The following is a 22,433-nucleotide window of genomic DNA, read 5'->3' as shown; positions in this document are numbered from 1 at the left end:
ACTCACCCTAAAATATACTATTTCACCACACCGCCTGTAAATGCCATTGAACAGACAGGAAATGTCTGTAAAATTAGCACTTGCCCCTACCAGACTGAAAGCATTAAACCACCGAGATGACACGAAGAACAAGCGTCCGCAAAGTGTCATTTTATGGACGGAGTGAGAAACAGTTTTTTTACCACCGGCATTATGTCATCAGGTAATCAAAGTATTTTCTATCCGTGGAAAATCATCCCTGAGATGACATTTGTACGTCAACTCGTGCAGAAAATGGCGCATTCCGCACTCTACACGTTGAAAAAATTCATACAACAAAAGAAAAATTCTCAGTTAGAAATTTTTTTTGTTTGTAACAAAACTATTAAATTACTGCAACAAAGTTTGCTGGGCATTAACGTGTCGTATGACAGTATTTATGTACATTTACTGATGACGAGTAAATATATATGTATTTTTGAATTTAAGTAAATATATTTGGCAAAAGGAATTTCTAGTTCCACTGCACGCATTTTTTAAACTTCTACTTAAGATTTGAATTGTCATAACTATTTTTTTCATAAATCCGATTCGAGTTCTTTCTCGTAAGAATGACAATCATATTTTCAATGAAATTTTAAAAAATTTAACAGTGCACGAAGTGTCCGTAAAAACTGGTTTTACAGACAGTCTGGTGATAAAAACTTTTTTGACGGGGGCGATGCAGCAGTGCAGACCGAGAACTGCAATCAAAAGTTGTTGTCAAACAAATAGTGAACGTAATATTTCCTCATGTCATGCGTAAATTATGTAAGAAAATCCCTCTTTCTGCACACCGTACGTCCTCGTGATTACGCAATTTTTTTTTATTCGTTGGCTGACTCTTCATAACAGATTTTTACACAGCGAAAAATTGTTGAGAATAATTTTATTCTGACGGATAGTCATTTTTATGGAGATAACTCAAGCAAATTCAGAAACAGTAAATTTCATCTTGCGGGTACAGTAATTATTACTTCAGCGGAGCAGTAATTTTCCTTGAATGAGAACAAAATTTCCCTCAGCCAGAGTAAAATTTGATCACCATATATTCATTTTTCCTTAGTGAGAATTTAATGAGTCATTTCAGAAGCGAAGTGGTGAACTAAGATAAATCCCTTCTGCCTATTGATCAATTTTGACGAATATCTCGAAATCTAGAAAAGATAGCGGAATTTTTCTCATAACATTTTTTGTCAAGCGAATCGAGTGCTAAAACAAATGTCATAACAAAAAATTCTCCATCTCCCTTAGATTCGGAGATATTCCCCAAAAACTGGTGACCAGTCAAAACTGACATCTCATTTTACCATTTCCCTGCTGAATTATCAATTAACATCCCCTAAATTCCCTTTTTCCCTGCAACAACAATTTTTTCAGAGCCGCAGAGCAATTTTTATCGAACATTTAACTCTCCTACTATTCCACCCCGTAATTCCAGTTTAATTGAGGGCAGGGCAACGCCCTGAATCCATTGTATTCGTATAATCAACTTGTAGAGAATTTAACAATCAACGTTGTAAATTTTTCGAAAATCTTTACATAATATTGATCACACTCCCCTCCCCCGTCTCCAAAACATAACATTTATTTGCATACTGTGAGTGGGGCGGAGTTAAAAGCAGAGTAGAATGAGACCGAGAGGGAAAATCCGACCCGCACTCAAATTCAGATTTTACATCATTTGAGACAGCACAGGGAGGGTTGCAACCCTCTCTGCAGAGAGGTTCACAAAAGCCGGGTCAACGGAGAGAGTTAACCCAAAAAGGATCAATATCAAGTATCGAACCCCTATTCCTATCCCTCATGCTCCCCCTCCCACCCCCTTGGCACTGAAAAATTCGATTGTACTCGATAAATAATCTTTGTCGAATAAACCTTGTGCGCGAAATCAGTTAAATCGAACTGCCACCTGACGTTATCATTCGTCGTCTCGCGCGTGTACATAGGGCGGGCAACACCCTCATTCGTTGTCATCTCTTCTTTCCGGTGAATTAATTCAGTAGTCAAGTTGTACTGGGTAACCGAGTTCATTCCTCCCATCTACCTAAATGGTGATATATATGGGCAATGGGGGTTTTTAAGAATAAAGATCAGAAGAATATTTTGTGGGGTAAATTATGGGGTTGATTGATGGTGAGCTTTTTTTTTTTAAATTATTTCAATGACAAACAAATGTAAATGCTACAGAGAATCTCATGTGGTGATACGCTTGGCTGGTATCGCAGGATCGATAAGGACAATGTCGGGAAAATGTTGAATTCATCTCCGGGTGTCACCGATTCGTTGGGGAATTACTTCAGAATATGAAAATTTATTAGTTTAAAAATTGAGGATTTTTGAAGATGGAATAACATTTTTATTCTTAAGATAGGGAAAACAGTAACGGAAAATTCTAAACGATTTTTTAACAAATTATCGTAAATTACTGCTGATAATACTGATTTTTTAATCGATTATAGGAAAGAAATTAATATAAAATATTTACTATTCATTAAAATGAATAATAAATATTTCACTAGAATCACAGAAAATCGTGAACGATTTGTTGACAAATTGTATCACATTTCTGTTGAAAATTCGGTGAATTTGTTTTTCGGTTATTGACAATAAACTGACTGAACATTATTCAGTTGTGGAAGTCAATAAAACTCGATTTTTTTCGATAAACTTTTCTGTAGAATTTCCTCGTTCGCAACGCTCTCAAAATTTTTTCATTCAATTTTCTATTTCTTCCTATCAAACAAATTAATAAAAAAACTCCATAGTTTTTTTCTATTAAAGATTTCCCTAGAATTGACCCAGAACTAACAAAAAGTTCAGTATAAATCCAGTAAACTTGTGAAGCGTCTCCGCTTTTTTTAGTTTTTCTGTTTTAACCTTCTCATTTCTGTCGCTTTAATTAATCGTACGTTATTTATTTACTTATTTATTTATTACAGAACCTAGCCTAGTTGTTTCTTTACATGCAGATTCAGACTGTGTGGGCGTACACAAATTTAAGGTAAATGTCGCCCCTGAGTCCACATTAAACGCAGTGAAAATAAGTCTGCAACGGTTTTTTGGTGTGAATGTACGGGAGTTAATTCATTCCAGAGTGAAATACAGTGAGTGGAGTGAAAATTGACACTACTATGTCAGAATGAATATATTCATCAACACTGTTCGTGTGAAAACCAGAAAATTGATTCTAGACAACATAATTAATTTTAAACCCGAAATTTTTGACTCTTCACGTCACAGACCATTGATGTATTAACTGTGTGACGTAATCAATTCGCAATTTTTTTTATGTCTAATGATAAAAGATTCAGATTTTAAGGTTTAACGACAACGAAAATGTTCAAATTTTCAAATTCTTTATAATAATAATTTTTATAATAATGGAATTGTAGAAAAAATTACAATTCCAAATGTGATCGAAGACTCAAAATTTTCTGTAGTTTTTACTGTGCTTTGAATTGACCAAAAGGGTATAACTACTATTTTGCAGAGCAAAATTTTTTTAATCAAAATTCCAGTTCAATTACTGAAAAACATTATAATCTGTCTAGTGGGGAACATTATGAAGGGGATTTATGGAAAATTATCGGAGGAATGCGATGAAAAATTTGTTATTGGGAATGAAATTTTCAGTACTAGCACTCGATTAATTTTCTGACCCGCACTTTACCCCTTTTTCCTGTATTAACACGATTTGTTATTATAAAATTACTACAACAGGCAGTAGACTTGAATTGAAAGAATTTCATCATCTGAAATATTTTCTGTTATTCCATTGGTGGTGATTAACAAAAACGGCGAGCGGCGGGGTTTTGCTCATATGGTGAACAATATGATGGGGTTGAACTGTTAGGGTGAGTTATCTACTCCACTTGATGAAAATTTGAGTGCACTAACCGGAGTTGATTACTCAGAAATGGAGCAGACAATATGCAACGAGTGCAAGTGTTTTAGCATATGGTTATATGGGCGTTAAAAGTTTTAATATCTGCATTATTTACCAGCGAATTCACAGTATGTTATTGCTATTAAACTATAAATCAGTTATTTACAAATTTCAAAACAAAATCTAGGAGTTGAGTTCTCTCAAAAATTGACATATAACAAAAATCCCGAGAGATAAATTAGAAATTTCACTTTTTTGTGGCAATTGATATTTAATAATATGTCCATTGATTATTAATCATTCGTTTATTTGTCAGTATATTGTCCCCCTTCAAACTGTTTCAATGTACTAATATTTCATATAATTTAGTCAATACATTAATTATATTAATATAATTAATTCAGTAGCGAGGTGGTGAATCGAAATAAGTTGACTAATCTTTGATTCCAGTTTTTAATCAATATCTCCGAATCTAAAAGAGATATCGATTTTTTTTTATAACATTTATTGTAGTACGTACTCGGCTCCGTAAAAAAGGTTCTAATGAAAAGTTCGGAATCTCCCCTGAATTTCGAGTTATTCATCAAAAACTGGGCAATACTCAAAAGTGAAAAAAAACCTTAATTTAATCGCTCAACCTTTTGCAAGTAATTTTTATAACTTATCAGAAATGTTGATTTCCAAGTTTCCTCTATCAGTCTGGAAAAAGTACCGAATTTTCCGTGAGTTCCCCTAGCTGCTTTTACCAAATATCTCGATGGCTCAATAACAGACGAACGTAAGTGTTATGTGGATTCCCACATTCTGATAAGCTTCTCTGTTATGGAGGAATCGATAGGTACAATCTAATAAAAATGTTAAATTTATTTTCCTCCTCCTTGGTGGTGAGCCACGATTATATTAATAATAATAGTCAGACTAATTAATTAGTCTAGTGTTGAGCATGTTTTGTCGAAATCGTCTACACTTTGGAAAATTAAATTTTTTTTCCAACTCCTGTGGTGAATTTTCTGCAATATTTTGATGAAAACTCAGCTGTATCAACTAGAATTAATTTTACAGAAATAGAGCGGGCAATATGCAACGAGTGTAGGGCTTAGCCTGCGCGTATATGGGAGTTAAAGTTTTAAATATCTGCATTATCTCCTTGGATATCCTAGATTGTCCCTGAAAGTTGAATTCAAATTTTTGTTTCACATTGTATTCTGGTTTTAATGGTATTTTTTAAAATGTTTCAGAAGATGAATTGCTGAATTAAATGATATTCTCGTATGAGAACATATCATCCACAGGAGAAATATCGAGCCTCGAGAATCAATGGTTCTTTTATCGATTTATAAACATAATCGATGATCATGTGAATCATGTTCGATCGAACATTCAGAATGACGATCACACGCTCCTTCTGACGCTGACTATCGACGTGACAAGTTTACTTCGTTTTAAATTCAGTTTTTGGGCGATATCTCCGAATCTACGAGAGTTAGCGAAATTTTTATAATGACCTTTCTTGTAGCTCTCGATTCGCTCCCTAAAAAAGGTTCTAATGATAATTCCGTTATCTCCCCTAGATTCCGAGATATTGGTCAATACTCAGAAGTGAGTTATCTCGTTTTACCAGTTCACGACTGAATTAGATCATTGGATAACCGACCAACATTTTTATTGTACATGGTGAGATCATCAATGGAGTTTTTTCCCTTTTTTCATTTTATGTTTCGCCTTGACTACAGTAATTTCTGAAATGAAGCCTGCACGAGGCATCCCTCGGCGTACGTTTTCATGAAAAGAGTCAAATCTTCAATTCCTCAGGGGGGATAAGATACGACTCATAATATTGATCCTCCCTCGTTTGAGTCTCCTCTGACACTGGTTGGTGAACCTTTCTTTCTGCACTATTTCAGATAATGTAAAATCTCAATTTGAGTGGGGGATCGGGTTTTTTTTTTCATGGTCTCGTTCCGCCTCGCATTTTATTTCATCACACTCCACAGTATGCACCCGCATTCTGTATTTTTTAAGTGCAGTAAATTTTATTTTCAACTAAAGGTTTCCCACAAGATATTGTGATTGTTTCTTCTCTGTAAACTGCGAAATTCTGACCAAAAGAAAATAGTTACAGTTCCGCATCGAAAATTATCTGTTTTTGAAATATTTTTTGTAAATTAGTAGTGAGGGGGTAAAACGAGAAAAGTTGACATCAATTCGCTCTCAATTCGCTCCATAAAAAAGGTTTTAATGCAAATTTTGCTGTCTGTTGTACATCTTGAGATGTTTATCAAAAATTGAGCTGCAAAATGATCGTTTTTTGGTTGAGATCGTCCGTTTTAAAGTCGAGATGGAATTTTTGAAATTTGAGGAATTTTCCACGCATTTAATTTCGAATTTTGCAATTTTGCAATTGTATTTTATTCAACGGTCTGGCAAATGGCGTTTTTTAACGAGTGCAAAGTTAACAACCAATGTCGAAGGTAGAGTTGCCATCACACGCGTCATAAACATGATTTACCACGAATTATATCAATAATATATCGTACAGTATCCGTAAACCGAAAATTGACACTCACAATAATTCTGTAAATTGCCATTTTACAATCTGATGTGCAACAAAAACAATGGTACTATAATTTACCAAATGCATCAGTTCGATCATTTGTAATTTAACGCGAAGGATTAATCAGATTAATTGTCAGAGTCTGTCCGTATTCGGTAATTGTCTCGGTTTTTTTTTTATTCATCTGGATTCGCGCCAAACGCAGCATTCGAGGAAACTTATTCTATGAAACTCTATAAAAATTTTTAATTGGCTAATTCTTTTATGAAAGTCTGTGACAAATGAACCACGATTACTCAAATACCTCGCTGATTAGCCAAAAACCAGACGCGAAAATCCAATAAAAATCGACAAAAATCGGATGAAATGCTCCAGTGGTGGTACGTGAATGCCCTCGTAACTTTTCTCATGTCATCGTGGACGAAAAAAATTTATGGAAGAACCTACCGTATTCGTTAGAAAACTTTATTGCAATTCCAATTGTTGTTCGGGCATATAAATGCGCAGAGAAAATTTTTTCAAAGAACGTTGAATGCGATTTCCCAAAAGGATGAGAATCGCTCGTTTGAAAAAAATTGCGAGATTTTATTTCAAAGTATTTCAGTTACAATTTGTTATAAATTTTCCCAACATAAAAATTCAGATTTTGTTAATAGAGTAATTTTAATTGTGCAAAGAGAATTTATTATCATTTATATTTATTCATTGTTTCTTTCAATTATTATCATTTATTTTTAGTTCGTCTAAGAGAAAAATACACAGATAAAATTACAGTTATGTCGATAAAAGAAAATTATATATAAAAACTGAAATATTGAATAATGTGAAGTGAGTTCAATCTGCGAATATTTTTGTCAACTTTTTATTCAGGAAATGACTACCAAATCGATCAGGAAAACGGCCTTAATCAATTAATTCAACTGATCAATGGATTTTATTGAAAAATTATGACTTCTGAATATTTCTTCGTGAATATGATTTGCGAGATGTCAGCTGAGTGATTAATGGTATTGATTTCAGGATGGTGTCTTTATTCGATCGATCTTTCTCGAGGGTGCAGGATGGGACAGAAAACGTGGTACACTAGCAGAGCCAACACCCATGCAATTAATCTACGAAATGCCAGTTATTCATTTTTGCCCAACTGAACAACTAAAGAAGAAATCAAAAGGTTAATTGGACTGTTGTCAATTACAATCTCAGGGGTACAAACGAATGAAATAATTGTACTTATTGTTAACAGGTCTGTATAACTGTCCTTGTTATTATTATCCAGTGAGAGGTGGAACCAACAATCGGTCGGCATTCGTTGTTACTGTAGATCTCGATAGTGGATATGAGAGTTCCGATTTCTGGGTCAAACGTGGAACAGCCCTTTTATTGAGCCTTGCTACTTGATTAGTTATTTAAAGTCAAATCTAAAGTAAATGGACGTCGACAGTGAATTTTAAACGAGAGATAGTGGGGGCAGACATTCTGGTGCTGTTTGTTCGGAATCGACAGTCTGGAGTTTAGAATTTTGGGAGAAACTTGTTTTTTTGATGATCGGGAGGAGATTAGGATAGAAAACTGATCATTAAAAATATTAACAAGTGAAGTAAAATCTTGTGATTATTAAATTAAAAAATAGAAATTCAGGAGTTGGCCAATTCCATGGAGTCCAAGACGATGTGCCATTGGAGGTGTTGAATATTTTTCATAATGCACTTATCATTGTTTATTATGTCACTGCTGAATGATTGTCAGTCAAAATGATAATTAAATTAATTAATTGAAATTAATCTGTTAATTCCGCAACAAAGTGGTAAAACGAGATAAATCACTTCTGACTGCTGACGAGTTTTTAATGAATACCTTGAAATTTAGGGGAGATACGGAAATTTGTATCAGAACCTTTTTTGTAGGGCGTATTGAGTACTACGATAAAGGTTATGACAAAAATTTTGCTACCTCTGATAGATTCGCAGATATTGCTAAAAAATCGACTCAGAGATAAGTTGACTCATCTCTTTTTACTACTTCGCTACTGAATTCTCCCTTAATTTAAATTAATTAATCATTTTAATTAATTAATAATTTATTAATGGGTTACTCTTATCAATGATTCAATTAATAGGAGCTTTTTTTATTGATTAACCTTTTTTTTTAGTTATTTAAATTTATTTTTTCTCGCTCAACGTCTGACCCGACGGTTATTCACACTACCTTTAAGTAGTACAACCGCAGCTTTACTTTTAAAGATTAAAATCTGGAAAAAAAATTCGTAAAATCATAAAAAATCAATAACAATGTTCCATCAAATATAAACATTCTCCTCAGTCTCAGACATTTGCAATTAATAATTGATATTTTAAATTGAAAACATTATCGACGTTTTTTATTGCTATTTTTATCATCGGACGATCATAATATCCAGTCAATACACGATCGTCTGCAGAAATACCTGCAACTTGCACTGAGAAATTTCAACCTTAGCGATCGAGAAAAAATCTCCAACAGATGGCGTGACAATGGTGTTCTGCTCAAAGGGAACTCTTTTCTGTTTTCAACATGTCCATTCTAGTAATCCGGGTTCCTTATTATTTTTGCGTTTTATTCATGAAAGAATCGTATTGAGGACATGTGAATTATTTCATGTTGCCAGTACGTCATAGATTGGCTTTCAGGCAGTTGAACATCGAATCGACACACTTTCTCCGGTAAAGGAACAAGGAATTTGTTCGGTTTTTAATCATCAACTGCAGATATTTAACAAGTGGCTGCTTTCCGGGTGCCTGGGATCTGTCAAAGTACGATACGCTCCTCTGTCATGAGATATTTCAATCACAAGCAGCCCTCCTGATTAGTCAATCTTTGAGTCTGGATTGTGGGTGAAATGGGTAAGTCCAGATTTTTTTAATCAATTAAATTAATTGGGAGGAGCACTATTATGGGCATCATAACATTATGAGCATTTCCATTTGAGGCTACGGTGATACCGTTTCTTTCTGAAGATTTATTTCGTACTGGAGTGGTCAATGGACATGTCAATGTCCGGTTTTTGTCATTATCTAGTGGACAAGATTTTACGCAAATTTTGTTGAAAATATTTCTTGTAGAACACAAAAAACATGAGAAGAACAGGGAATGACTTGACCAAAATTTCGCTATCAGTTTTGAGATATTCTCCACAAATAAAAGAAGATGACGTAAAAAAGGTAATTGGAGATAAATCGATTGACCATTTCACTGGGGATTTAATTGTGTGATAAAAAAATGGAGATAATTGAGGATTTTTTGGAGCAATTCAGACCTCTTCATTCAATCATTTAATGGGTTATTACCGATATCTTCTCATTTTTCAAGATTTTTGGCAGAATTCTAAGAACTGATGGGTGATATTTAGATGAATATACCGCTTGAATATAGCGAATATATCGTTTGAACAGAATATATCGTTTTTATTTTGGAACAATATTTTATCGAATAATTAATTGAGTATCGAAGAGGTGGAATGAGATAAGTTCACTCGTCTCTGAGTCCAGTTTTTTAGTAATATCTCCAAATTTGAGAGAGATAGCCAAATTTTTGTAATGACATTTGTTGCAGTACTTAAATTTCTCCACAAAAATGATATAATAAAACTTTTTCCATCTCCCGTAGATTTCGAGATATTCATAAAAAACTGATCAATAGTCGATAGTGGCTCATCTCGTGTCACTATTAGGCTCCTAAATTCTTCCAATTGTATTGTTCCCACGGGTCCTCATCACCAACCGAACCAACTCTCGTCTCTAATTGCTCATTTTACACTTAATTTTTTTTTTAATCTTCACTCACATCTCAAGTATCATCGTAACAAACCCATTACTTTACCTAAAAAATATGATATAATAATCCACTGAACGATTTTTAGATGACCAGAGCGAGTCACAGAAATGGCAACAGCATTTGTCACTACTTCGATCCCAATACGTCAATTTATACTCTACAAATACAGAACTCCGACAAAAATATGAAATAGTCACTGCAGCAGGGAATGAATCGGGATTCATCGAGCGATTATTGACGACTGTTGCAGCGCTGTATCGGCAGAAACGTTACAGGTGACATAATTCAAAATTCATAGGTTCATTAAAAGTCAAGGTGAAGAATTCATACGGTAGAGTGGGGGGAAATCTACACTTCAATTTTTTCCAATAATTTAACAGCGAAGTGGTAAAACGAGATGACTCACTTCTGGCTATTGACGATTTTCGATGAATATCTCAAAATCTAGGGGAGATAATAAAATTTTCATTGGAATCTTTTTTGTGGAGCAAATTGAGAGCTACATCAAATGTCATGACAAAAATACCGCTATCTCTCTTAGATTCGGAGAGATCGGTCAAAATCTCGAGTCAAAGACAAGTCAACTTATCCGTTTTGCTACTTCGCTACTGAATTCATACGAAAAAAGGCCTGAAATATTTTATCAATTTGTTTCAAGTGACAAAAACTGTCATCTGTGATTTTCATTAATTTCCAAAGATGTCAATTTATTGAGCCACAATTTAGTGAACGATTCCAGTTGTTGAAGTGATTTCTTATCGAGAAAATGTGTTTATTACACCTTTCAAGGTGTTGTAGTGTCTAAGTGACAATAACTGTCACTTTACTGGTACACGGTCGGCACGTATGACAATATTTCGTAGAAGAAAGCACCGCGTCTAGTAGACAATTCTATTATAATTCGATTGACAATTCGATAATTTCTTGAATCAATTGGAAAGCCAGGAATTACATTTATTGGACTTCTCCAAGTGCCAATTTCTGGCGCTTGCGTGGGTGAGTAGCTTACACTGGCAGCGTCTCTAACGCAAAATTGACAGGATTGTAGTTGAATGAATATAGATCTTTGGATAAAAATATTTTTTCTCTGACCAATTACGAATTTTTCAGCCGATCTAATGATCGATCCGATCTGATGATTCGTTACTCAGAAAAAATTTATTTATTTATTATACCCCTGGAAAGGGGGCAGGGATGGAGTGGCAATAACTGGGGCAGTGATGGTAGATGGTAGGACACGTACGACAAAATTTCATAGAAGAAATTGGCGCTTGCACTAGACAATTCTATTGTGATTCAATTGAAAATTCTATCAATTCTCGAACAAAGTGGACACTCAGGAATTACATTCATTTGATTTTTCCATTTGTCAATTTATGGTACTAGCATTCTAAAATTGTTTATTTTCATAATATTACTGACACAATATAAACAAGAGTGTAGGTGAACTCTGGAATACAACTCTAGATGTTAAAATAATTCGTTAGTGGAAAAATCTGCAGTAGGATATTTAATAATTTTAATATCTCATTCAATAATGAAAAATAGCATCGTAATATTATTTATAGCGAAAAAAATATGTAAAACGAAGTGACATGTTCACGAACTAGGAGATAAGATGAAAACTCACGATAAAAAAAGCGATCGTACGTGAAGCTGATTTGAGAGGGAGAGGGACAAATACGTTACAATATTTATTGCTCTAAAAAATTTCTCCTGAATTTTAGGACACCCTGTGTATTCTCCAATTGAAAATCACTTCGCCTATAAAATTTACATACACCCTCTACCCTCATTTACATATGAAATTGTACGCAAACTTAACAGTCAATATTTTCTATGTTCCAGTGATTTGACTATCAAATTGACCAATGGCAATGTTCCAGCTCATAAATTTATATTGAGTGCAAGAAGTGATTATTGGAATGAATCAGCATTAGCAAGTACATCAGAATTAGGTATTCACTTGGTTAATATATTTTTATTGCTACGAGTCTTTATTGTTTAACGAGACGTTGCATTCGCTGAGAAATTAGTTAGTGTTCTAATAATAGAGAACGAATGGTCAATAATAGTTGCATTAAGGTAATTTTTTATCTGATTTCTTTTTTCAGACTGGAGTCATTTCGATGGCGATGTTGGCTTGATATTGCTGAAGTGGATTTACACAAGTATCGTCGAGAAAGAAAATTTGACTCTTGAGTTTATGAAGGCAGCATCAAGCTTTCAATTGAAAGAGCTCGTCGAGCAATGCGAAACTTATCTCATTGGCACTGTCAGTCTCAGAGATTGTGTGGCACTTTATACAGCGGCCGAGGGGTTGGGAGCTGAAAAATTGCGGGAGTACTGCAGCTCCCTTATATCCACGCACTGGGTAAATTCAGCATCAATAAAATAATCGTTTTGCTCTTATTTCAATGGCTCGATTCACAAGCAATTTATCGCCTGCGCTTCTTAAAGAATTACTGAAGATCTTGTGGTATTTTTCTTTTTAATTAATACATCCTTTAAAAAATAAAATTTCTAATTTAATTTGAGAACTAATCGAATGGAAAAATCAATTACATAATACAGTTACACATGACATACAATTATTACGAGCATGATTAATTAATATGATTAATTATTTAGAGAGGAAACGAACAAAGTTAAAAATACTTCCGGAATTGGAGTCAGGAAAACTCAAAAAAAATCTGAATATAATTGATAGTGTGGACAGGCCCATGCTGCATGTGTGGGTACATTTGGTAAAATAAAATAATTAAAAAATAAGGGAGAATTATTGGCAATTAAATTTAATTTTATTTATACTTATTTTTGAAATATTTGGAATGATTTTTCAGGACGACCTGACTGGTAATGACTTCAAGGAAATGCCCGGTGCTCTACTCTATCAACTTTTGAAGACCAAAAGCGATTATCCACTGCACTCTGCTGTTAGGTTGGAAAGGGAAGACGTGGTATTTTTATATCTCGTGGAACACAATGCGGAGGTGAGTCATTGATTTGGTATTACGAGGAAAGAACGGAAAGAATGTTCACACCAGTAGCCTAACTGGTTTCCTGAAAAATTTTGTTGAATTTCATTCGAATTTTGTTGGATCGCTGTTATAAATTTAAATTGTGGTACATATTCTACGGGAGAAGCCGATAGAATGATTTTGGTTTATTGAATAAATTCAATAAACAGAATAAATAAAGTAACAGATTAAACAATGAAGGGCAAGACTGATTATCAAAGTTTTTACTGAAAATTTCCGAATTTTTCTGGTGTCATTTTTTCCATTGGAAATAAAGATTTATTGGAAATAAAAAATTTAGATCTGAAGAACTACGAAGTGAACACACATTTGGGTCTTAGCCGGGTCTGGGTAGAATGTTTATAATTTTTAAATTGATAATTGTATTATAAAATTAAAAAATGAAGAGAAAAATCGTTAAATGAAATCTTAAAGGCAGAAAATCAATGAGGAAACAAATGTTTAATTTATCAACAACAATAACTTCTTATTTATTCCAAAAAATACAATTGTTCTTTTTGTTCACTCAGTACAATTTCACTGTAATTTCACTGACTTGAATCGTTTCGAGTTGAGTATTTTATGGTGAAAACCATGGAAACAGTCAATTGTCCTTGAATTACCTCATAAAAATCAATACACACCGAGTAAATTAAACTAACTAAATTCAATTAACATGCGAAGTCTGTGAAAATTCATGATTTCTTGATTGTTTTTATTTATAAATTTCAACATTCATCTTTAAAAAATCGCAATTCACTTCATGAAATTTCCACTTCTTCCACTAATGAAGCTTTTTCTAAAAAATTTCTTCGTCTAATTACGTGATAAACGAGAGATGAGAGATGAATCTCAATCAAATCTCGCTCGCAATCTTGACATACGATGCAGTATAATTTTGTTTTTCTTGAGGAATGACTCATAACAGTGTTAAACGTTGAATCATTCCAAGCAGTCACGATACTTTGAATGCCATCGAGCAGATGATCATTAAAAATGAAAAATTAATTATATTATTTTGTCCATTGAGAGTTGATGCACCATTACATAACGGATATTGACAGTAACAGTATTCAGGTGGACCTCCGGGTGAACCTTTATCTGGTCCTATCACACATCCTTCCTCGTATGCTGATTGCACGATTTTTTCCTCACTGTGCCAGGCACGTTGACTGTGATCGTAAGACTGAAAAACGTCAAGTTGAGGCGCACAGTCTCTTTCCACACTTGTTTTTACTATAGCTGTTGGAATAGACCAAATCGCATGATTAATTTGACAATTAGGAGAAATTTTACGGAAAATTGTAGAGCATTTCGGGAGAAAAATACTCGATTTCTATAATTAAGTATTAATTTTTTACTAATTCTCTTGAAATACTTCAATTTTTTTTTCAAATAAATGTTTTAGAGGAAATATTCTATGACAAAATCGATAATGAATTGATTTTCTATTTTTAAAGAGTTCACGTTAGGAAATACCAACCAAAAAGTGAACGTTAGGACGAGAGATTTTTAAGAAAAATATTCAACATAAAAATATTGAAATTTTTCGGTATGAAATATTGTATCGTAAAACCTTCTATCAATTCAGTAATGAAATAGTAAAACGAGATAAGTTGACTCATGTCTGAGTCAAGGTTTGGAGTGATATGTCCAAATCTAAGAGATAACGCAATTTTTATAACAATATTTGTTGTAGTATTCAATTCCCTCTATAAAAATGTCATAATAAAAATCTTTCCTAGATTTCGAAATATTCATCAAAAATGAATTAGTCGCCAAAAGTAATTAGCTCGTTTCACCACTTCGCTACTGAATTTGTCAACAGACATTTCCCTTCACAAATTTTTATAATTTTTCCACTATACTTGTCTTCTTTCATTGCCAAGAATATCCAAAAGAATTAAAAAAATACAGATTTACAATCTCATCGCTTAGAACTCCAATTATAAGGAAATTTCTCAGCCCATAAAATCATTAAAATATTACCAGACCATGAATACACTCACTTCCGTTCACAAGCCTATGATAAAGAGTTCGTTTCATACACAGCGTTGACTTTGGACAATAAGTTTGATATACCGAGCTCCCATCAAATTGACTGCATATTTGACTAGGCTTATTAAATTGACTAGCCCCTGGAACAGGTGCCACCGTGCACTTGAAGCACGATATACCCTCAGACCCAATTTCTCCAGTACCTGTCAAATAAACAGACCCAAAAAAAAAATTATAAATGCATCCACCTTATCCAATAAACGATTAAAATCTCATCGATAAATTCAAGTTCTTACACATTAAAATGAAAAAAGCCCACGAAAAGGGGAATTTTCCATAAAATAATTTCATGTTTTTAAAAAATCATTCGCTGATGAAACACCTGTCCTATCAATGGCCCACAACTTTCATTAATATCACGAAACTTTGAATTATCATCAGTGTCTCCATGTCGATAATTTACTTGATTAGATCATCTGACCTGTAATATATTATCGATTGATTGAGCCATTGATTTTCGCCATTTTTCAACTGTTCAATGCATCCAACTTTTCGATGCAGCACAATAATAAACCAGAATAATATGAATGCAGGCCTTGTGACGCATTCCAACAAGAACAATTCCCAACAGAGTTGTGAGCTGACTCTTGTTGACTCGGGCTTGTGGCGAGGTCCTTTGCCCACTTCATATGCCACGTCATATCCCTACCATTCACGAGCTATTTCTCCGTTATATATAGACTTTGTACATGGAGTGGGATGGATTATATATTCGTGACGTCACAGCGAAATGTGAAAATTTTCACTGGATACGGCACAGCGGGTATCCCCGGATCATTGCCAAACAATGAAAAATTTTCGACAAATGGAATATGCGAGGAAAATTGAATTTTTTTTTCGTTGACGTCTTGGAATAATCGTGTATCACACCACGGGGAATTGCAGGGAACTGCCTTGCCAAGAGTGGGATGGTGGTAGTATATTTTTCATCACCACCCCCCGATAGACAGCCCCCAACCCTTGGATGTTCACGATTTCAAACGGTTTGAATGGTACCGACAAAACTGATACATTTATTTTTATTAAATATATTGATCATTTACCGAAGGCCCTGGGGCACTGGCCAGTTACATCCTCCAACGAATTACGTTAAATAAATAAACATAATATGTATTGAGCATTTACTGAGATAAAACTGTTAATTTTGTTTATAAATAATTTTTGCAGGACAATGGAGGATCTTCTGTGTTTTTTTTTGCAATTGATTCCGTGATGATGCAGTCGTGGTGGCTTTAACAATAGAAAAATTGTCAAGACCAGTCTTTATTTAATCGTGTGACACTATTATTTCTAACACATACATGCATAGGTCCGTGTACATTGTTGTGTGCGGAAGTACTTATCAGGTTCATTCTCCCAGTGATGGTCGTATCTAGTTTAACATTATCCATATTAGAATATTATGTGGTAGTACAACGATGATTGACAGTTCTAATAGTTTTTTTCCTTTGATGGGAAAGAGAAACAGATGAATGGACGTTATTACTATTATCAACTATTAATTATAATTATTAATAACTGAGGAGCCACACAGAAAGTCTAGAGTTTTTTTTTTCATTTCGAAGCTTAAAAACAGAAGTTTAAAATCAAATGAAATTGGTAAATACACCCTAAGGATCTCAAGTTATTAACTATTACAGACATTTCGATAAATATTAAGAGAGTCCGAAGGTAAATCCTGGGGATGGTCCACCCCTCCCCCAAAATAAATCCTCCATATTTATAAACAAAATAAACTTATGAGTCAGGGGTTTTTTGTCTTCTCGTTTGTCCTAGTAAATAATTGCAATATATCCACTCAAAATTCAATTAATTATTTATGTTTATTTCCTCAGCTTCCAAAGGTGGTCAATGCGGTGGATCACAAAGGCCGACGGGCCCTGGAGGTTGCCCTCAAGTCCCGTCAACCCTCGCTGGCACGTACACTCGTTGAACATCAGGCTGATCTGAGTGCAAAAGATTCAAGTGGTCTCACACTCCTGCAGTCTGCCATCCTCAAGGGCGATTCATACGCCGCTGAATTTATTATTGAACAATTGGAAAACAGCGGCGCATCGGAACGTCTATCGGATCAATTGATCTTCGATAAAAATTCTGATGATAAAGGGTTGAGTGAGTTTGAGGGCTGCACTGTTCTACATTTGGTGGCTAAATACAATACTCCGGATATGGTGGGGGTGGCTGCGAAGCTCTTGCAAGCAGGGATCAATGAAAATGTGCAGGATAAAAGGGGATGGTGAGTTCACTGGGGCGGAATGCCTTTCTGGAGATTTTCGGTTGGAAAATGCGGAGGCTGGAAGAGAAATTTTTGCTTTTGAAAAATTCTTGCATGTTTTATTTATAAATTTTTAAGGCGAGTATTACGAAAAAAAGTGATGTCTTGTGTTGTAAAAAAATTCTGTTACTTGAACGAACCCAACAAACGAATTTTTCTCTGAACTTCTTTGAAAATTTTCTAAAAATCCCGAGAAATTTTAACAAAAATCGCGAAAAATTTTACCTCAGCAGACATTTTCCCTCTCGAGGAATTCCATTTTTCCCCTAATTGCACTGGATTTTTATGCAGAATTGCTCTTCTTCCAGGACCGCTCTCCACTGGAGCATCGCCGAGAGGCGCGAGGCCCTGTTCGACCTCCTCCTGGAATCAAAGACTTTGAACTTAGACCTAACAACACTAGAAAACCATTCTCCCCTATCATTTGCCCTCCGAGCCGACCCCTGTCTCAAACTATTCGCCGAGAAGCTCCTCTCCCACGGTGCTACCGCAAATCCCCTGTGCAGCAAACACCAAGACACTCTTCTCCACGTGCTAGCCAGAGAAGGCAAAGAGGATGCAGCGATCTTCCTCATTCGGTACTCAAAAGCTACCGTACCGAAGCAACTGAACATCAACGGATCAACTGTCCTTCACGAAGCCTGCCGAGCAGGTCTCCCAGGTCTTGCAAAGCTCCTGCTGGACCTGGGCGACTCAGACAGCCTCACCGCCGTCACCAAGGACACCAACGAAGTCCCCCTGCACTTAGCCGTATCAAATCTCCACTTCAACGTCATCCAGGTCCTCCTCGAGTCTTCAAACAGTCCAAAAGACCAATTGGATTGCAAAAACAACGAGGGAGAGACACCACTGAGTCTAGCGATAAAAGCTCCACTGAAAAAAGGTCGTGAAATCGTTGCTGGACTGATAAATGCTGGTGCTAACATCAATGAGGTCAACGACAGAGGCTTGACACTTCTCCATCAAGCTATCCTCAAAGAAGACTCAGCAACAGCAATATTTTTGTTGGAGAATGGAGCTGACATGAATGCCAAAACACCAGATAATGAGAATCCCCTGCAGTTGAGTGTTCACTGTCGACTTGGTGAAGTTGTGGAGGCACTTTGCAGACGTGGAGTTGATACATCTGTTGGTTGTCCACTCTGGGATGCCCTGGATTCCGACCAAGATGACACTGCCTCCATCCTAGTCACCCATGGAGCTGATACTGATTGCTGGGGACCTGGACCTGATGGCTGTTATCAGACACTTCTTCATCGTGCTATTGATGATAATAAAGAGGAAATCGCCCAGTTCTTGATTCGCAGTGGATGTGATTTGGATGCTCCAAGGAGACCAGGACCTGATGGTGGTGGTGGGGATGAAGCCAAGGATAAGTGCACACCTCTTCATTTGTGCTGTCAGTGGGGCCTTGAACAAGTTGTTCAGACACTTGTGGAACATGGGGCCAATGTTAATGCACGTGATGCTGAGGGAAAGACACCCATTCATGTGGCCATTCAGAATCAGCATACGCAGATCATAGCTCTGTTGCTTTGTCATCCCAAAATTGATCTCTCGTCGAGGGATAAAAAAGGCCTGAGTCCTTTTGCTACTGCTCTGACTGTCAGGAACAATAAAGCTGCTCAGGCTATTCTGGAGAGACTACCCACTGCTGCTGAACAGTTTGATAATAAGGGGAGGAATTTTCTTCATATGGCCATTCAGAAGGACGATATGGAAAGCATTCTCTTCTTGTTGTCTATTCAGGTTGATGTTAATTCGAGGGTTCAGGATGTTATTCAAACACCACCGTTGCATCTTGCCGTTAGTTTAGGGAATGAAATGCTGGTGAGGAGCTTGATATTGGCAGGGGGCAGGATCAACGATACTGATGCACATAGGAATACTGCTCTACATGCTGCTGCTAAGGCTGGACATGCTACTGTTGTTTCTGCTTTGTTACAGGTAATGGGTTCATGAGCACTGAGAAGAGAAATTGGGGAACCTTGGAGACATGTTCTTATTTTTAATTTTAATTTTGGGATTAGATGGTGAATGTGGGGATTAAACCCAGGAAGATGAATTCCTCGATCAATTTATTAAAGGTAATAATTTTTTACAATCATTGCAGAACTCTATTAATTTTGATGCTGTTAATGCCGACGGGGATAATGCACTTCATGTAGCGGTACGAGAAGGTCATGTCTCAGTTGTCAGAACATTGTTGATGGAATGTACCCTGGATGCTGAGACTGTTAATCTTAAAGGAAGAAATCCACTTCACGAGTTGGCAAGATGTGGACGTGATAATGCAGCGACTATTTGTGAATTTTTCCTCGAGTGCATGGCGCAATATCCAATTAACAATGCAGGTAATCAGCATGATATAAAATTGATATAGAACTGATATGAAATTTAGCTGAATTAGAAACTTGAAGGAAATTAGAGAAAAAAATCTTGTCTTCAATAGGGAAAATTTATAAAAAAATTGTTATCTAATTGAAAAAATTTGAAATGCAGATGCAGATGGCAATACGCCTTTGTTGATAGCTTATATGAATGGCAACGGAAACTTGTGCCGGACGTTGGTGAAGGCCGGGGCTTGCCTTGGCTCCATGAACAAGGATGCTGTCACGATATTCAATTATCAAGTTGCAACGAAGCAATTGCTCTTTAGATTGCTGGACTCGTTGACTCAAGAGGCACCCTGGGCTGACAAAGATATTTGTCTTGAATGTGGAACGAAATTTTCACTTACCATCAGGAAACATCACTGGTAAATTTGCGAAATCATTTGATATGAAGAGACGTTCTTTTTTCAACAAAAAAAAATGTTAAATCAGTTAAAAAAGTCAAATAATAGAGAATTGATTGTTATTTCCATTCATCTTCGTCAATTCACGAAAATTGAATTCACGATTTATTTTTTCAGTCGTCATTGCGGACGAATACTGTGCAGTAAATGTTCAGCTCAACATGTGCCAATTCTTAAGTTCGCACTTAACAAACCAGTACGAGTGTGTTCTGTCTGCTTCGAAGTCCTGCAAGTTGGGCCCGAATGAACGCAAAAATCAAAATGTGCTCCGCCAAAATTCTGTATCGTCACTGTGTACGCTGAGAAAGAACATTATTCTAATTTCAAATATTATTCATTGAAACGAAGCTTTTGGATTTTGTAAATTCCGAAGAGAAGTGATCATTATCCGAACATTTTCCTGCGTTTTTTTCTAAACTTGGAAAAAATCCCAAACTGTAAAACGTATAAAAACTATCGCAAGACCACGACACTTCGTGAGCCCTTAAAAATTGAGAAAACGCAAAAACTTTCCCTTTTTTCCGTCAATCTGATGGATCATTTATCAGAAGAATTTTTAAAAACGTGAGTTTGGACTGAAAGACTCGTCAACATCTTCAATATAAAATACATAGTTGTTTAAATAATTTTTTTCTCTGTGCAGTGACTCTAACTGTACTCTCTATTGGAACAAAAAATATATGTATAAAAGAAGAGGATTAAAAAAAATGGTGCCTTTAATGAATAATTTCCAATCACAGTTAATTTCCTTTTTCCTCTATTACTAACTTCAATTTTATGTACATGACAAGTATAACTATGATAGATTTCATTCAATGATCGTCGGGACAGATATATTTTCCCATTCTGGTGAATCTGCACATTTACTTGAGCTTGCTGAAGAGGGTCTTTGAAGCACAATGATCTACGCAGCTGACGTAATCTATTATCTCCTCGAGGCAGGTTTCTGCAGTATTTGTTCTTGAATTGACACGATCATTACATGTGGTCAGTCTCTCCTGAAGACTTACGCAGTTTGGTTTCTGTGCGCATTCCTCCTGAAAATTGAGAATCAAATTATTGTGTTTTATTTGTTTAAAATTGTATTCTCATTACCAGATTAATTTTTTTGTCATTTCCATCTTATTATGGTTTCAAAAGTACGAATTTATGTTTTTTTTAAATGTGTCTGAAGCTGAAAACCTTGATACTGTTGATAAGATTTCTCTTGATTTTTAATCGTCTTCGATAAGTTCAGAGATTTTTTCGCAATTATCAAGTGATTTCATTAAAAAAAAAAACAAAAAAACGTGTACTCGTCGTAAAATGTTTCACAGAAACGATCAAAAGGGAATAAATATTTAAAAAATCCTCATTTAATTATTTATTATTTAATTGTCTCATGTGTACATGAACTAGGCTTTCTGACAGGTTCATAAAGATCCGAAAGGAATGAACCTGGTGCATCAAAAAATGACAACAATTTTCCTAGAAAATAGCGTTTGATCGACTCTTTCAATAATTCAACAATTTTTAAAACAATTCCCAAATGTTGGATGATATATACCCCTGATAATTGCGGAAATATAGAATGGCTTCCAGGTTATACAATTATATAATTACTGTCAGAGGTTGAGGTACTCACACGAAGAACCTTTTGAGGATCAACCAACTCCTCATCATCTGCCTTGACAATAGGCACAAAACGTGAAATGAAGCTCTGGATGAGTGACATTTCGGTATTTAAAAACAATTGTCAAGTGACTCGTTGAATATAAAACGATTAATTTCGTACACCAGCGATCGGCACCTTCTTGTGCTCTCAAATAACGAGCAAGCGGTGATAACAATATGGCTGAACCCAGCTGAAGGTCTACGACTGAGAAAAGAAGATGGCGAACTTAGTTGGTAGTTCAATAGTGAACAATCTGTAACACAGATGATGCATGATGCTTCAGACAGAAGCCTCATGCCCACCTGTAGGTAGTGGCCTCTCACCATCGGGGTTATTACCAGAGTTGGCGTAGTGTCGT

General features: G+C 35.5%; 4 protein-coding genes and 1 long non-coding RNA gene across 10 annotated transcripts in view; 2 read left to right on the top strand and 3 right to left on the bottom strand.

Moving 5' to 3' along the window:
• The window catches only part of LOC135170518 (dynein axonemal heavy chain 2), a 43,485-nt gene extending 35,620 nt beyond the window's left edge, over positions 1-7,865 (top strand). Inside the window, exons 38-39 of the mRNA XM_064136420.1 lie at positions 7,482-7,632; positions 7,705-7,865. Coding sequence (XP_063992490.1) covers positions 7,482-7,632; positions 7,705-7,859 — 306 coding nt within the window. The 3' untranslated portion in view covers positions 7,860-7,865. The remainder of the gene's footprint in view (positions 1-7,481; positions 7,633-7,704) is intronic.
• LOC135170530 (uncharacterized) lies at positions 7,488-9,041 on the bottom strand. Its single transcript, XR_010300395.1, has 3 exons — positions 8,905-9,041; positions 7,692-8,709; positions 7,488-7,613 (listed from the first exon to the last, which is right to left on the bottom strand). It is a non-coding gene; the product is annotated as an uncharacterized LOC135170530 (long non-coding RNA).
• Positions 9,040-21,148, top strand: LOC135170519 (rabankyrin-5). 6 transcript variants are annotated; one of them, XM_064136421.1, is made up of 10 exons: positions 9,040-9,340; positions 10,357-10,546; positions 12,120-12,229; positions 12,386-12,645; positions 13,115-13,264; positions 17,185-17,585; positions 17,933-19,571; positions 19,738-19,978; positions 20,127-20,382; positions 20,539-21,148. In XM_064136421.1, exons 1-10 carry the CDS (start codon positions 9,337-9,339, stop codon positions 20,666-20,668), a joined length of 3,381 nt encoding a protein of 1,126 aa, XP_063992491.1. In that variant the 5' UTR covers positions 9,040-9,336; the 3' UTR covers positions 20,669-21,148. The 6 variants fall into 6 exon arrangements, with proteins under 6 accessions (XP_063992491.1, XP_063992493.1, XP_063992497.1 ...); XM_064136423.1 differs by lacking the exons at positions 9,040-9,340; positions 10,357-10,546 and adding an exon at positions 10,717-11,267; XM_064136427.1 differs by lacking the exons at positions 9,040-9,340; positions 10,357-10,546; positions 12,120-12,229 and adding an exon at positions 12,903-13,005 and having other exon boundaries at positions 12,505-12,645.
• Positions 13,735-15,930, bottom strand: LOC135170529 (uncharacterized). Its single transcript, XM_064136446.1, has 3 exons — positions 15,586-15,930; positions 15,301-15,492; positions 13,735-14,533 (listed from the first exon to the last, which is right to left on the bottom strand). Exons 1-3 carry the CDS (start codon positions 15,638-15,640, stop codon positions 14,247-14,249), a joined length of 534 nt encoding a protein of 177 aa, XP_063992516.1. The 5' UTR covers positions 15,641-15,930; the 3' UTR covers positions 13,735-14,246.
• Positions 21,120-22,277, bottom strand: LOC135170528 (cytochrome b-c1 complex subunit 6, mitochondrial-like). The gene is made up of 2 exons (XM_064136445.1): positions 22,046-22,277; positions 21,120-21,458 (listed from the first exon to the last, which is right to left on the bottom strand). The coding sequence occupies exons 1-2, from the start codon at positions 22,133-22,135 to the stop codon at positions 21,285-21,287; spliced, it is 264 nt and encodes an 87-aa protein (XP_063992515.1). The 5' UTR covers positions 22,136-22,277; the 3' UTR covers positions 21,120-21,284.
• Positions 22,278-22,433: the final 156 nt, after the last annotated feature.

Source organism: Diachasmimorpha longicaudata, chromosome 17, assembly GCF_034640455.1.
Source record: "Diachasmimorpha longicaudata isolate KC_UGA_2023 chromosome 17, iyDiaLong2, whole genome shotgun sequence".
Taxonomy (NCBI): domain Eukaryota; kingdom Metazoa; phylum Arthropoda; class Insecta; order Hymenoptera; family Braconidae; genus Diachasmimorpha; species Diachasmimorpha longicaudata.
This window is presented reverse-complemented; position numbering and strand designations above follow the sequence as displayed.